Source organism: Hemiscyllium ocellatum, chromosome 10 (genome assembly GCF_020745735.1).
Source record: "Hemiscyllium ocellatum isolate sHemOce1 chromosome 10, sHemOce1.pat.X.cur, whole genome shotgun sequence".
Classification (NCBI taxonomy): domain Eukaryota; kingdom Metazoa; phylum Chordata; class Chondrichthyes; order Orectolobiformes; family Hemiscylliidae; genus Hemiscyllium; species Hemiscyllium ocellatum.
In genome coordinates this window covers 81438727-81455132 of record NC_083410.1, presented here as the reverse complement: position 1 = coordinate 81455132, position 16406 = coordinate 81438727, and the positions used below count along the sequence as shown (strand labels likewise).

The 16406-nt window shown below is 39.7% G+C and overlaps 1 protein-coding gene across 1 annotated transcript in view; it reads left to right on the top strand.

Annotated features, from left to right (window-relative positions):
* Nucleotides 1-16406, top strand: part of LOC132819572 (plasminogen-like) — an 82601-nt gene that overhangs the window by 40053 nt on the left and 26142 nt on the right. Inside the window, 3 exon segments of the mRNA XM_060831141.1 lie at nucleotides 1463-1619; nucleotides 13644-13834; nucleotides 15001-15149. Of these exon segments, the coding sequence (XP_060687124.1) occupies nucleotides 1463-1619; nucleotides 13644-13834; nucleotides 15001-15149 (497 nt within the window).

The window sequence follows — 16406 nt, the reverse complement described above, 5'->3', positions numbered from 1 at the left end:
TGTGTCCATTTCATTATTTCAAAGTGTTTATCTTTTTGTTGTCTTTAGTATTTGTGTGTGTGTCATTGTATTCCTTTATGCTCCAGAACTATGAATTAGTCAAGTGACCGAGCTCCTGGTCTCCCAGGGGACATTTTCACCTGTTCAATACAGAATTGTACAGTCTTCCAGCACAGAAGGAGGCCATTTATCAGATGCACTTATATTATCTCTTGGAAAGAGGTTTTCAATTAGTCTCACTTTTCCAGTCTTCCCCAAGGCTATAGAACCCTGCATTTGTTTTTCATGTACACATATCTACTTCAGTTTGCAAAGTTACTGTTGAATCCATCATCCTTTCATGCCAGATTCTTAAAAATCAATCAGCAAAAAAAAAAGTTCTCCTTAAATCTCCTCTGGCCTTTTACCATGTAATTTAACATTGTGGTCTCTGAACCTTTTTGCTTTTGGGAGAACCATCCTATTTTCTCTTGTCTCTCCAGAACTAAATTCCCTAATCCCCAGTACTATTCTGGTGAATTTCCACTCCTTCATCTTCACAGCCTTGACATCTTTTCAATATATGGTGCCTCGTATCAGAAGCAAGGAGCCTGATGTTAATTCTGTAAAAATAGATGGGTTTTGAGGTGAATTAAAATCTCCCACAAGCCTTCAGCAATGGTCTAAGCAGTGACTTTCTTGGTATCATACTGTATGCTTTTATTTATAAAGGTATTATTCCAATGACTTCACAGTTTTATCACTTTAAGTTCTGTGTAAATACATTTAGACATCAGAGAATGGCAAGAGTGTTGTATTATTATGAATACAGCACCTGTCAACATTTCAAAAGATCCCAAGTTATTTTACATTAAATTAACACAGGAAACAAAGCAGCAAATTTGATCATAGCAAGTTCCTATAAACGTGATATGATAGGGACCATTTGTCTTAGTGATGTTGGTTGAGAGATAAATATTAACTGGGACACAAGATGGAACTTCCATGCTTTTCTCCCAGCATTATTACTGACCTCATTTGTGAACCACAGCCAGGCTGGGTCATGTGGAACTTGACTCCAAAACCATCTAACTCAGAGTGAGGCAAGCATGCTACCATTGAGCCAAGTCTTGAAATGATTCAATGGAGTTTTTTTTGTTCCAGTTTCATCCAGGTTTTCAAGAACCCTCATGTCTATCTTGTAGTTCTTAAACTTTCTGGATTGTGCAGCTATTGACATTATTCCTCCTCCAAAGTACTCAACATGAAAATAATTGATGCAAGACCCACTGAAAGATTCTTTCTTCAGGCTACATCTGATATTCAGCTTGCTATTGATGCTGTTAATAAATCTTCAAAAATGACAGTTCTTCAATGCATAGTTATTGCATAGTGCAAGTTAAACAGAAGTGTTGGTACCTATCAACATTGAGAACTTTACATCAATATGTTCCTTAAAACTTTGCATACTATTTATTTTCAGGGCCAGTGAGTGAAGGTGGATCGACTGATTGTTTTAGTGGAAATGGTTTTAATTATCGAGGGACAACATCTGTGACAGTGTCCGGAAGAAGATGTCAGGAATGGGATTCCATGACACCCCACAGACATGGGAAAACTTCACAGGATTTTCCGAATGCGTAAGTACATATTTTGATTTTGCATACAGCTGATCACCGACTCCTTCATGACCTACATTCCCACTATTTTTTCCTGTCACTACATGACAATGATTTCTGGAACTGCACACCACTGCATGCTGGTTGGTGTGTGTGTGGACCCTCAGTGCAATTGTCCAGCTTTGAGGAAACATTATTTATGACCTCAGGATAAAGGGTCTTTTGGCCAATGTAATACTTTTAAAGTATAGTCACTGCCTTCATGTAAAAAAGTAGTTCATTTCCCTCAGTGACGACACACAATAACATAATACTGAGATAACCTGCATTAGTGTTGGTGGTTGAGAGATAAATATTGGGGATATCATCATTGTTATTCTTCAGAATAGTGCCATGGGATATTTTAGATCTGCTTGTGAGGGAGAAGAGGCTTACTCCTGCATCTCATCCAAAAAATAGTATTTCTGACAGTGTTTACTCAATATTGCAGTGGAGGGTTCATCCAAATTATGTTTTCAAAATTCTGAAGTTGGATTTGAACTCTCAACTTGCTAAGTCAGAGATAAGAACATGATAAATGTGCTTACTTGTCTCTAATGGTACTCAATCATTAATGAACCAAAATCAGTAAAAGAGGCTCTGTATATTAATCGGTGTGTCCAAAGTGCTCCTCAAAGGACATGCAGGAACATGAGAAAGTTGTGTAAAGACATTTGTCTGCGGTGAACTCCATTTGCCACCTTACAGCCCAATAGGTTTAGGGTGAGAGGGGAAAGATATGAAAGGGACATAAGGGGCAACTTTTTCACTCAAAGGGTGGTACATGTATGGAATGAGCTGCCAGAGGAAGTGGTGGAGGCTAGTACAATTACAACATTTGAAAGGCATCTGGTTGGGCATATGAATAGGAAAGATTTAGAGGGATATGGGCCAGGTGCGGGCAGTGGGACTAAATTGGGTTGAGTTATCTGGTCGGCAAGGATGTGTTGGACTGAAAGGCCTGTTTCTGTGCTGTACATCTCTATGACTTATTTAATATTAGTATATCAATGACTGCATAGTAACACTCCATCACTATGTTTATGATATTGAGAATATCAAGGAATTCCACTGTCTGTTTTCTCAACAAATGGCTCTTTGTTTTTTCTTCTTTTCTGTTTTGTATATTCTTCAATCCTCATTTTCTCCTGACTTGTGTTTTTATTACTGCCTTCTTTTCCCCCCCACTCCAATCCCCTAACCCTTTTGGTGTCCCTCTTTCTACTGTCTTTTCCTTGATCTTATTTTTATTTCATTCTTTGTTATTTCCTCTCTTACTACTTTTTATTTCCTAATAGCCACTTACAATGGGGCCCTTTTTATTGTTGTTCATACTTAAGAACAATCATCTTGTCTTCAGAACTGTGGTAGCTATTTTGAAAACACTAAGAACAAAAAGCACTGTACTATTCTATAGGTTAATAATATTTGATTCAACTGTGCATCTGGCCACTGGGTCTCTTGATATTTAATTTCGTTTTATCCAGAATTGTTGTTATATACAACTGATAGTCTCTTAATTTTTATGAGAATCTCATTGGTGTGGACTTGGTGCTCCTCACTGATGTTCATTTACTAATTGTCTACATCTTGTACTTGCTACCAGAATTTAGATTGGTTCTGCAATTCTGCACCATCGATTGAGCACTCATTGTGTAATTGGCAATTGTCATCATTATTTTCATCCCCATTGAGTTATTTTTCAAAGACTTTTTCAATAATTATTTGTCACTCGATTGCTTACTCTAAAATCAGTTTCTTATTAATAATGCAACAATTCCCTATAATGCTTGTTCGTTGTTCACTATCTGCTTGGGGTTTGGGGATGAACCATTGATTCACTGTGAACAAAGGGAGAAGGAAAGCAAAACAAAAATGCGATAGCAACCTCCGCCATAGTAATCAAAGTGCAAGAGGTTACAACATCACCTCCAAGGGAACTATCATCATAACTTGGATATTCATTACCCTTCTTGCATCTCCAAAACTTTACATATTAGAATTCTATGTTGGACCAAATGACAAGAACATATGGAATGGGCAATTGATGGTTGCCTAGCTACCATACTAGTCTTTATTTCCCACACCAAGGAAACTTGGTCATGTGACTCCCATTACCTTGAACTCAATAGTCTTTTTAACTTGAGAATTTTGAAACAGAGCTAAGAGGTCAGCTGTCCTCCATCTACTGACAAAGCGAACACTCCTAACTCCAGTGCACAACTACAGCCTTTGGCCTGTAAAAAGCAGCTATCCAACCTATATTTTTGCTTTCTGCAATAAAAGCCACCTTTCATCAAAACAGTGGAGCAGAAGTCACTTTTCAGCAAAACATCATCAGAACAATTTGGAAGGTTTTTTGAAAGATAAGAAACAGCCTCTCATCCAAATGGCCTATCTCCACACTGTAGGGAATCTATCTAATCTAATCCACCTTGACAAAGGAATTCTAGACTGCTAACTCCAAACTAGTATTCCTTGCTTACTTTGTATTTAAGTCATTACTATTTGAATAATCTCTATCTGTTCTGATTCAAAATTTCTTTGTATGTTTGCAAGTGTTCTTGTGTTGTAAGATCGCTCTGTGTTTTGTCATTGACAGCCATTTGCTGATTCATTTCTCAGGGTAATGCCTTGACCAATCACAGCCAACTTGCCAGATTTAATATTTAACACAGCATGGCTGTTAACTGTCAGTCATCATTAATGGGTGCATGCTATATGACAGTACCTCTACCAATCAGAGTTCACTTGCCAACCAATCAACACTCTCCTCTCATGCAGTGTAAACGTTCATTTTCCCTTTGAATTTATATTTCTGTGAAATTTTCTAATGAGTGCAAATCCAAAAGCTCTGACAAAATGTCCTTCTTGTCGCACTGCTCAAGTTCTCTACTACCAAGGATAAACAGTGAATCAAAAGAAACTGATTAAAAAGCAAAGGGGGAAAATTGGATGGTAAAATAATTTGTTAAACAACATAAGTGACCCCAACAAAAATTTCTACATCTAACATAAATAAGTGGCCCATTTTGATTCAAAGATGTTCTTGGAACAGGATAAATTAACTGCTGAAATATTGTCTACCCTGAGCACAGATCAATTTCTGTCTCTGAAAATTGGAATTTGAGTTACCGGCTCAGAGAGAGCTAAGAACAGATGGAAGCTGCAAGCAAAAACTCCTCTCTGCCTGATAAAGGTCAAAATCGTCTTGCCCCAGAAATGAGCTTTGAAATCCTTAAGTACACAAGATGTCTTATAATAGGAGAAGGTGATCTGGAGTCCTTCTTCACTATTTTTGAAAAGTTAGGACAATTACAATGCCCACAAGAAATGTGGGGCCCCTTGATTTAGGGCCAGTTTAAGAGGGAGGACCCTAGATATCTACTCTAATGCTGATGCCCGAAATATCTGCTGATCATGAACAGATCAAAGTGGCCATTCTGTATGCATATGTGTTGGTTCCAGAATCATATCGCTAGTGATTCAGAAATGCTGGAAAGAAACCCATGCAGAGCATTTGGCGTTTGTAATGTGAAAGAAAAATTGTTTTTGATTGGTGTGCTTGGTCCATAACTATTCATCCTTGATGAGTTACATGAATTAATGTTGAGGGAAATAAGTTTATTGCTTTATTTAGTGACACTGGGATTACCTAATGCAAGGGAGGATTCTTTCCAAGTCTGCTCTGAGTGTCAAAATCCAAATTAGAGGAATGAGTGGAAGATGCGTGTCTGATCCTCTCCACAGGGTTCACCTACAGTGTACTTGGTGTCAGACCCGTGATTGTGGGAATAGTGGTTTGAACTACTGGTAGCAGTGATAGATTTCCTATTTGGGTACAACCTGGCAGGTAATCAAGTCATAGTAAGCCCAAGAGGCACCATAAGGGAGACTGCGGCCACAGCAACTTAAGGGAGGGCTAGTTAGAACCTGCCAAAGTGAATAAGTTCAAGTTCTAACTGGCTCACGGTAAAACAAAGGTATGGAGAGCCAGAACAGAAGACCCCGAAGAGGCAATAGAATAAAAACAGTTGGGATAGTCCAGGTATGTGATTTTGTGATACATTGTCTGATGAAGGCCCTTCCCATTTGAAATAAAAGATGAGAAGTTTTGGTGCCATAGGACTGTGAGATGAAAATTCAGAGCTCTAGAACTTCTACATGGAGAGATTCAATTATTTTGTTGAAGCTAACAAATTTTGAAACGGATAGAATTGCCTTTGTGTTCTTTAGTATTAGAGGGAAGAACCTCCTGAGGTTCAGCCAGACAAAATCAGGGTACAAGACTGATGAAGAAATAATAGGAACCCTACAGAACCATTTTCAGCAAAACTTTTGGTGATTGCTTTAAGGCTCAGACTCCATAAACTCCATGCCAGTGTATCTACCTCCCAGTTCATAGTGAATTTAAAGAAGTTAGCAGAATCCTGTGAATTTGAAGACAACTTCAACTATGCTGGCAGAGACAGACTGATGTATGGTTTAAGATGTGAAGCAATCCAGAAGAGATTACTGAATCTAGACTTAGACTGGAAATACCAATCTCAATGGAATTAGTAACCAAGGAATCCCAACAGATAAGCTCAAGCATGAGACTCAAGAAATGGCAGCAAAGAGACGAGCACCAATACAGACTCGAGCCTATCATTGCTGTGGAAAAACCGATCACAAAGGAGCAAATTGCTTGTATAAAGAAGATTTGTGCAGAAACTTTGGCAAAAAAAAGGGCACATTGAATGGGTGTGCTTAAGGAAGAAACATGAACAACTTACAGTATAAGTACAAAAACTGAAGGGTAGCAAGAAAATCTATAAGGCACAAAAAGTGCATGAGAAAATTCCAACTCTCCATCCAAAGCAGAACTGTTATTAAACATTTTGGCCATTGCTGGGGACACCAACCAATACTGAGTCTTAAATGGCAAACCAGTAAGAATGGGGGGAGACACTGGAGCGACAGTTTCACTGATTCTGATGTATAGGAAACAGCTGAGTCACATTGCACTGCAATCCTCATGAACTATAATAGCAACATACTTAGGCAAAGTGGTGCCTTTAAGCAGTTTTATCAACGTGAAAATTCACTTATACAGTCAGTCTGATGATTTGTCCTTAATCGTTACCAGAGGAAATTTTCCAGCTTTATTGGAAAGAAGGTGATTGGAGAAAATCAAACGCAACTGGGCTGAAATATATTGCTTCTGAGACTGAGCGAACACAAATTTCAACGAAACATATCATTGTTTTCAGTGAGGACCTAGAAACATGCAAAAGATCCTCGTCAAATTGAAAATCAAGGATGAGAATTAAGGAAAATAATGCAACATTAAATCAGTGCCTTATGTAATCAGATCAAAGATTGAGGCAGAATTAAAGAGGCTGGTCAAGATGGGAGTCCTTGAACCCATAAATGTGAGTGATTGGGCTATGCCTATTATGTCAGTGATGAAGAAAGATGGATCTGTACACATTTATAGTGATTTTAAACTCCTTATTAATTCAATACTTTCTTTTTAAATAGCCTTCTCAGTGGTGTTATTACACACCTCTGGTGCAGGTGGAGCTTTATCTCAGGCCTTCTGGCTCAGAGATTGGGATATTACCAGTGTACTACAAGAGCCCTGTCCAGTGCTGTGTGCTGAGCAGTATTGTTTATCTTTAATCATTGCTGAACTAGCTGGACATTACCTTTCAGTAAAATTGATCTTAGTCAAGTCTATCTCCAGATGAATGTTGATCCTGAGTCACAGAAATACTTGATGATTGTAACACATAACAGTAACACAACACACTCTTGGCTCTAACCTCCAGCATCTGCAGTACTCACTTTCGCCCTACTAACGGACTGTCCCTAGAGTCTATGTCTGTAGGAGGGTGTTTGAATTCATCTCATATTGGACATTTTGGAACAGCTGGAGAGGCAGTTGGAGTCACTGAGGAGCGGACAGGAGGCACAAGTATGATGGCTACTAGCTTTAGAGAGATTGGCACACTGCATGTTCTGTCAGATAGATGAGTTACTGCCAGGACAGGTATAAAGGTAGTGCAGGAGGCTTTTGTGGCTATCCCTCACTTAACAGAGCTACCATTTTGGGTACTGTTGTTGGGAATAGCCTCTCAGAGGAAAATAACAAATGGCAGCAGATTTTGGGGATTGTAAATTAATCTTAAGTGACATTTGTCAAGGCTCAAATGAATAACTGTTATAGGGAACTCTCCTGTTGGGGCACAGACAAGAGATTCTGCAGCTGAGAGTGTGAATTCAGGATGGTGTTGCCTCCACCAGGGTCAAGTATGTCTCAGAGCAGATGCAGCATATTGTCAAAGGGGAGAATGAGAAGCTGGAGGTTGTTGTGCACATTGGTAAAACAAAACATCATTAGAGAAAGGATTGCGGCTTTCCAGAGTGAATATAGGAACTTAGGTAAGAGGGTAAAAACCAAAACCTCAAAGGTAGTAATCTGGGTTACTCTTGGTGTCAATGTGCTGGTGAGAGTAGGAATAAGTGGATAGAGCTGATAAATCAGTGGCTGTGGAGTTTGTGGAGTGGGCAAGGATTCAGACTTTTTTGATTTTGAAGAAGTAACAAAGAGGATTGATGAAGGCAGAGAGGTAGATGTTATCTATATGGAGTTCAGTAAGGCGTTTGACAAGGTTCTCCATGGGACACTGATTGGCAAGGTTAGATATTATGGAATACAGGGAGAACTAGCCATTTGGATACAGAACTGGCTCAAAGGTAGAAGACAGAGGGTGGTGGAGGAGGGTTGTTTTTCAGACTGGAGGCCTGTGACCAGTGGAGTGCCATAAGGATCGGTGCTGGGCCCCCTACTTTTTTCATTTACATAAATGATTTGGATGCAAGCATAAGAGGTATAGTTAGTAAGCTTGCAGATGACACCAAAATTGGTGGTGTAGTGGACAGCGAAGAGGGTTACCTCAGATTACAACAGAATCTGGACCAGATGGGCCAATGGGCTGAGAAGTGGCAGATGGAGTTTAATTCAGATAAATGCGAGGTGCTGCATTTTGGGAAAGCAAATCTTAGCAGAACTTATACACTTAATGGTAAAGTCCTAGGGAGAGTTGCTGAACAAAGAGACCTTGGAGTGCAGGCTCATAGCTCCTTGAAAGTGGAGTCGCAGGTAGATAGGATATTGAAGGCATTTGGTATGCTTTCTTTTATTGGTCAGAGTATTGAGTACAGGAGTTGGGAGATCATGTTGTAGTTGTACAGGACATTGGTTAGGCCACTGTTGGAATATTGCGTGCATTTCTGGTCTCCTTCCTCTCAGAAGGATGTTGTGAAACTTGAAAGGGTTCAGAAAAGATTTACAAGCATGTTGCTAGGGTTGGAAGATTTGAGCTATAGGGAGAGGTTGAACAGGCTGGGGCTGTTTTCCCTGGAGTGTCGGAGGCTGAGGGGTGACCTTATAGAGGTTTACAAAATAATGAAGGGCATGGATAGGGTAAATAGACAAAGTCTTTTCCCTGGGGTCGGGAGTCCAGAACTAGAGGGCATAGGTTTAGGGTGAGAAGGGAAAGATATAAGAGACCTAAGGGGCAACTTTTTCACACAAAGGGTGGTACGTGTATGGAATGAGCTGCCAGAGGAAGTGGTGGATGCTAGTACAATTGCAGCATTTAAGAGGCATTTGGATGGGTATATGAATAGGAAGGGTTTGAAGGGCTATGGGCCAGGTGCTGGTAGGTGGGACTAGATTGGGTTGGGATATCCGGTCGGCATGGATGAGTTGGACTGAAGGGTCTGTTTTCATGCTGTTCATCTCTATGACTCTATGACTGGGTTCTCTTTTTGGGGCAGGAAAGACTTGTTCAAAAGGGATGGGTTTCACCTAAACTGAAGGGGGACCACTATCCTGGTGAGGTGATTTGCTCGTGCTATTCGGGAACCTTTAAACTATTAAGGAGGCAGGGTGGGGGGATTCTAAGTAGTAGTGAGAATAGAAAGGCAAATGAGGATGGGATTTGAAAACTAAAGAGAACAAATTAATTAGACAAGACAGACAAGAACAAATCAGGAGCAAGTTAACTCTGAAGAATTAAAGTACATTTATTTCAATGCAAGAGGAATGACAAGTAAGGTGGATGAATTCAAGGGCATGTATGGAATCTTGGGACTGGGGCATCATAGTTATGAGGAGAAACATGGCTGAGTGAGGCTGGCAGCTCAATGTTCCAGGGTTTAGAGGCAATAGGAAGAATAGAAAGGGAGGCAAGAGAAGAGGGGAAATTACGTTTTTGATTCGGGATAAACATTGTTGCTGCACCTAAAGGAGGATATTGCTTGGGGATTGCCAGTGTATGATAGGCTCCCCCCCACCCCCACCAATAGTCAGTGGGAAACTGATGAGCAAATATGGAGAGAGATTGTAGATATTTGTAAGAATAATAACATGATAATAGTAGAGGATTTTAACTTTCCAAACATTGACTGGGACTGCCATACTGTGAAGGGTTTGGATAGAGAGGAATTTGTTAAATGTGTTCAAGAAAATTTTCTTCATCAATATGTAGATGTATCTACTAGAGAAGGAACAAAACCTGACCTTCTCTTAGGAAATAAAGCATGATTGGTGGAAAAGCACACTGGGACCAGTGATCATAATTCTATTAGTTTTAAAATAGTTAGGTAAAGGATTGGCTTTGTATAAAAATTAAATTTCTTCACTGGAATAAGGACAATTTTGACAGCATAAGACAGGAACTTTCAAAAGTTGATTGGAGTCGACTGTTTGCAGGTAAAAGGATGTGGGAGGTTTTCAAAAGTGAGATAATAAGAATTTAAAGGCAGTATGTTACTGTTAAAGTGAAGGGTGAGGCTGGTCTGAGAAGGGAACTATAGATGAATAAAGATATTGAAGCACTAGGGTGTGGGTTTGCTCGCTGAGCTGTAGGTTTGATATCCAGATGTTTCATTATCTGGCTAGGTAACATCATCAGTGGCAACCTCCAAGTGAAGCGAAGCTGTTGTCTCCTGCTTTCTATTTGTATGTTTGTCCTGGATGGGGTTCCTGGGGTTTGTGGTGATGTCATTTCCTGTTCATTTTCCGACACCTTTGTCATCACAAAATGAAACAAGATAGAAGACACATTTAAAATCATCAACAACACCCTCACAGGCATAAAGTTCACCAAGGAGGACGAAACCAACAACAAACTCGCAATCCTGGATGTCACAGTCGAAAGAAAGCACATCGGAGAACTACAAACCTGCGTATTCAGAAAACCGACAAACACTGACCAAATACTTAACTACACCAGCAACCATCCCAACACACACAAACAAAGCTGTATCAGAACACTATTCCAATGAGCCACTACACACTGCAGCACAGACGAACTTTGGAAAACAGAGGAGAACCACCTATACAACGTATTCAAGAAAACGGATACTCAAAAAATACAGTGCACAGATTCCTCAAGAACAAACCATGACGAGCAGACCAAACACAGCCAGAAACCCTAACCACCTTACCATACATCAAAAAAGTTTCAGAAATGACAGCCAGACTACTAAGACCCCTCGGAATCCTAGTAGCGCACAAACCCACCAACACACTCAAACAAAAACTAACAAACTTGAAAGACCCAGTACAACCATGAACAAAACCAACGTCATCTACAAAATTCCACGCAAGGACTGCCACAAACACTACGTAGGACAAACAGGAAGAAAGTTAGCCACCAGGATACATGAACACCAGCTAGCCACAAAAAGACACAACCCTTTCTCTCTCGTAGCCCTACACACGGATGAAAATAACCATAATTTCAACTGGGACAGCACATCTATCCTGGGACAGGCTAAGTAAAGACATGTCAAAGAATTCCTAGAGGCCTGGCACTCCAACCACATCTATCAACCCCTCAAAAAATGAACAGGAAATGACATCACCACAAACCCCAGGAACCCCATCCAGGAGAAAGATATAAATAGAAAGCAGGAGACAACAGCTTTGCTTTACTTGGAGGTCGCCACTGATGATGTTACCTAGCCAGGTAATGAAATGTCTAGATATCAAACCTACAGTTCAGAGAGCAAACCTACATCCTAAACTTCAACCTGAGCTACAAACCTTCACAAACCTTGCATATTGAAGCACTGATCAAGGAGGCATATCTTAGGAATAGGCCATTAGGATCAAGTTGGCAGCATGTTGGTTCAGTGGTTAGCACAGTGCCAGGGACCCGGGTTCAATTCCAGCCTTGGACAACTGTCTGTGTAGAGTTTGCACATTGTCCCCTTGCCTGCGTGGGTTTCTTCTAAGGATGTGCAGAATAGATTGATTAGCCATGGGAAAAAGCAGGGTTACAGGGATAGGGTAAAGAGATGGGTTTGGGTGGGATGCTGATCAGAGGGTTGGTGTGGACTCGATGGGCTGAATATCATTTATAAAAACAATTTGCATGAGAACATAGGAGGCATGGTTAGCAAGTTTATGGATGACACCAAAATTGGTGGTATAGTGGACAGTGAAGAAGGTTATCTAAGATTACAAAGGGATCTTGATCAATTGAGCCAATGCGCTGAGGAGAGGTAGATGGAGTTTAATTTAGATACATGCGAGGTGTTGCATTTTGGTTGGACGAACAAGGGGGGAACTTCTTCAGTTAATCGTAGGCCTTGGGTTGTGTTGTCGAACAGAGAGGTGTAGGGGTTCATGTACATAGTCTTTTGTAAGTTGCATCACAAGGTTGTTCAGAAGGCATTGAACATACTTGCCTTCATTGTTCAGACCATTGAGTATAGGAGTTGGGACATCATGTTGCAGTTGTACAGGAAGTTGGTAAGGCCACTTTTGGAGTATGGTGCACAGTTTTGGTCATCCAAGTATAGGGAGGATATGATTAAATTGGCGAGGGTTCAGAAAAGATTTACAAGGATGTTGTTGGAAATGGAGGGTTTGAGTTATGGGAAGAGCCTGGATAGGTTGGGACTTTTTCACCGGAGCATAGGAGATTGAGGGGTGACGTTAGAAAGGTTCATAAAATCATAAGGGACATAGATAAGGTAAATAGGAAAGTTCTTTTCCCTAGGATAGGTGAGTTCAAAACTAGATGGCATATGTTTAAGATGCGAGGAGAAAGATGTAAAAAGGATCTGAGGAGCAACCGTTTTACACACAAGGTGGTTTATATGCGGAATGAACTTCCAGAGGAAATGGTAGTTGCAGATACAGTTATAACATTTAAAAGACATTTGGATAGGTACATGAAGGGTTTAGAGAATTTATGGGTCAAATGCAGGCAATTAGGGCTAGTTTAGTTTGAAAAACTTTGTTGTCCTGGACAAGTTGGATTGAAGGGTCTGTTGACATATTGCATGACTCTATTACTCTATAACAAAAAAAAATTGACCATAATATTTGGGGCTTACCAAGGGATACCTTCATTTGCAGTGAGCCGAATGTAGAAGTCGGAGTTAGTGCAATCAGATCACACTTAAAAGTATCGGCAATCCAAATTCACGTGTGAATGCTGATTGGCTCTTGCGATTACCTTTGTGAAATGAATCGACTGCACACATTCCTAATGTACATATTTTCTGCTACAATAGGAGTAAAAAGCAGCCACCAACCCGAGCTTATATACACTCCAGGTAAAAACTTCCTCTTACCAAAATAAGAAATCAGGAGTCATATTACATCAAAACTTCCTCATGAAAGCTTGTGATGGGCTTTTTGAGAGTAGAAACTACCTGCAACTCTTCAACTGCAAATCTATCAGTCTGTCCTTAAAAAAAGGACTTCCAGTCTGATAACTGCAGCTCTCGATTTGGACTCCATCATAAAAGCAAGGACACTAATAAATTGTAACCCCTGTTTTGTAGTCATTGCTAACTGAATGTTCTCTTCGTGTTCCAAATTTGTACTTTTTTGTAAGTTTTTAAATGTGCTAGTGTTACAAGATTGATAGGAATGAATTTGGATTTTGATAGAATATAGCTGTGAGTGGTTTTTTTTCCAATTTCAATCCACAGGGGTCTATTTGACAACTACTGTAGAAATCCTGATCAGGATAAGGCTCCTTGGTGCTTCACAACTGACCCTTATGTCCGATGGGAATATTGTAGGATTTCAAAGTGTGGTACTTCACCATCTCAATCCACCACTATAGTTCCTGTACACGGAAGAAGCAGCGAGGCCTTGCAAGTGACTGATGGTCAACCAGGTAACTGGAGCTAACTTCACTGGGAGGAATAAACCTAGCCATCACAAAAATGCTACAATAATGAAGCATTGCAGCATGTGTAGAAAAGAGAATTAATCTGATCACATTTTAAACTGACCAACAGATCTGCTTAAATCATTAATTACAATGCATCAGGATTTTTTGTCTTGCAGTACTGAGGCACACCTGCTTAGGAAAGATAAAATGAGAGACTTGAGGGCTGCATATTTAAAATTTCCCATACAGTTCTGGTTGCCGACTGTTTTCACTGGGTCAGGAGCCATGGCGAGCTCTGACTGCGACTCCGAGGGCAATGTTGGTTTTGCAATTTAAATTCCCGCTGGGTGAGATCCTGAAGGCTCTAAGAAACTAGCCAAGTAAATTGGTTTATTGACTTTGAGGGAAGCCTTTAATGGAGTCTGGAACCTCTTGACAGATAAGTTTAAAAGGTCATTCTAATGCCTCCTCATATCACCCCAGCTCTACTCTAAACTTTTCTGCATATGAAGCATCAATTGGTCCTGCCACCTTTAGAACCCTATTCTTCTACGAATGAAATTATATTGATCGATTGTTGTAAATTTATCACAATTAAAAGTTAGACTAAATTTTGGTGGTGCAATTAACCAGATGAGTCTATCACCTCAAATTCCAATAGATTATGCGTGTACATTGAATAGCAGTTCCAGTGTGTTTACAGATATAAATGTAAAGGAAAAATTTAATAACTTGGGTATTTAAGAAAACAATTAAACTTAAATACTATGTTACCTGTTGATACGTTTTTTTTCTTATATTAATTGTGTCCATTTATTGTCTACTCCCATTTTCTGGGTTGTCCAAAACAATGCTTCATTTCCAAAGCATGTGGCCTCTACCATTGACTATCTTGACTTACCTTACAGCAGTGATCGTTTTTGATTTTTGCTTTTGTTTACAATTTTCCTCCCTATGAAAAATTAGTTCAGCATATGAGCTCAATCTGAAAATGTATAGATTTGAATTCAACACTTCCATACTTCTCTGATTTACAATTTTTAAAATGGAAATACAAAATAGTTTATTTCATATTCTGTTGGGCTGTCAGCACATTTAAATTTACTCGTTTCAGTAATGCTGCAATGAAAAAGAGGGGTGTCTTTTTTTTTAAAATTATATTTTAACAGATTGCCAAGTAGGTAATGGAGTGACATATCGTGGAACAAGATCAACTACATCAAGTGGAAGAACATGCCAGCACTGGTCACTGATGTCACCCCACTTTCATATCATCTTCACTCCTGAATCACATCCTGACGCTGGACTCGAGAGCAATGTGAGTTTTCTGTATAACCTGCAGGTTTTGTCAGAATTTTCACCACAAAACATAAGCATTAACCCTCTACCAGCGGCTCAGAGTCTTGAGATTGTATAATTAACTTCAACGAATTGTAATCTTAGTGGTTCGTTGCCACATTTTCTTTTGCCTTGGACCCATCAAGGAAAGCAGATGGTGGCAATAAATTACCCTAACCATTTGTATAGACTGGATGGGCCAAAGGGCCATTTTCTATGTTGTCATATTCTGAGTCAATGTTCCTATTCCTTAGATAAATACTGTGTTACCATCAGAGCCTTTTATTCCTCATGAACTTCGCTTGAAAACATCAAATTTTTTAAACCTTATTCTGTCCTTCATGGTGTCACAATGTCCTTTGAATTATTTTAGAGATTTCAGCTTTAATGAAAATTGGGTCCTTTCAGAAAGTATATAAATGCATTCAAAAATTCGAACTAATTGTGGTACCTTCTAGAGCATTGGATAGCATTAGAAAGCGTTGACTATTGGATAGCATTGATGGAAATTTGTGATTTCATTCTTAGACTAATTGGAAGGGACTGGAAGCTTTAAACATGAGTTCTTTGCATGAACTGTCCATGCAGTTAAATTCTGGCTGCATTTCATCAATCACTGCATAATAACATTCATTTTTACTGGTCCATTGGTGAAAAGATTTCCAGATGCAGTGTTCATGACCATGATGTTCATATTTTCAAATGTGTCTCTGAACTAGTCATTTGGCAAATTCCTCTCCACTGTCAGTCAAAAATGTTGCTGGTGTCTCATGTATGATTCTTATACATTTCTCCAAGGTCTGGATTTTACACTGCAGGTAAGATCTCACTCCTTAGCACAACTGTTGGGGACAGGCCCGCTTCTGCTTGGGTGATTCAATCCACTTTCAAATTTTGGGCGATAGCCCTTCAGTTAATATGAGGTGAGACTTAAATCTAGCTTCAGGAAGATGTCCTCTCTCAGAGAGCTGCCAGACAATGGAAGGTCGGTAGCAATATCTAAGTTGGTAACATAACTTACACCCGAGTATAAATAACATCTTACTGAAGACAACGATCTCCCTTCATTAAGGTCTACTCATGGTTTTCTGATCAAACTGCAAACCAAGTAGGACATCAGGTCTCATCCACTACTTCTGCAGAACTGAACGTCTTGTCCAGCCTATTTGTGAATGAATATGCACATGCATTGAGATTTAAAGCTGGTATAGGTTAGGTTTATACATCATTAATTCAC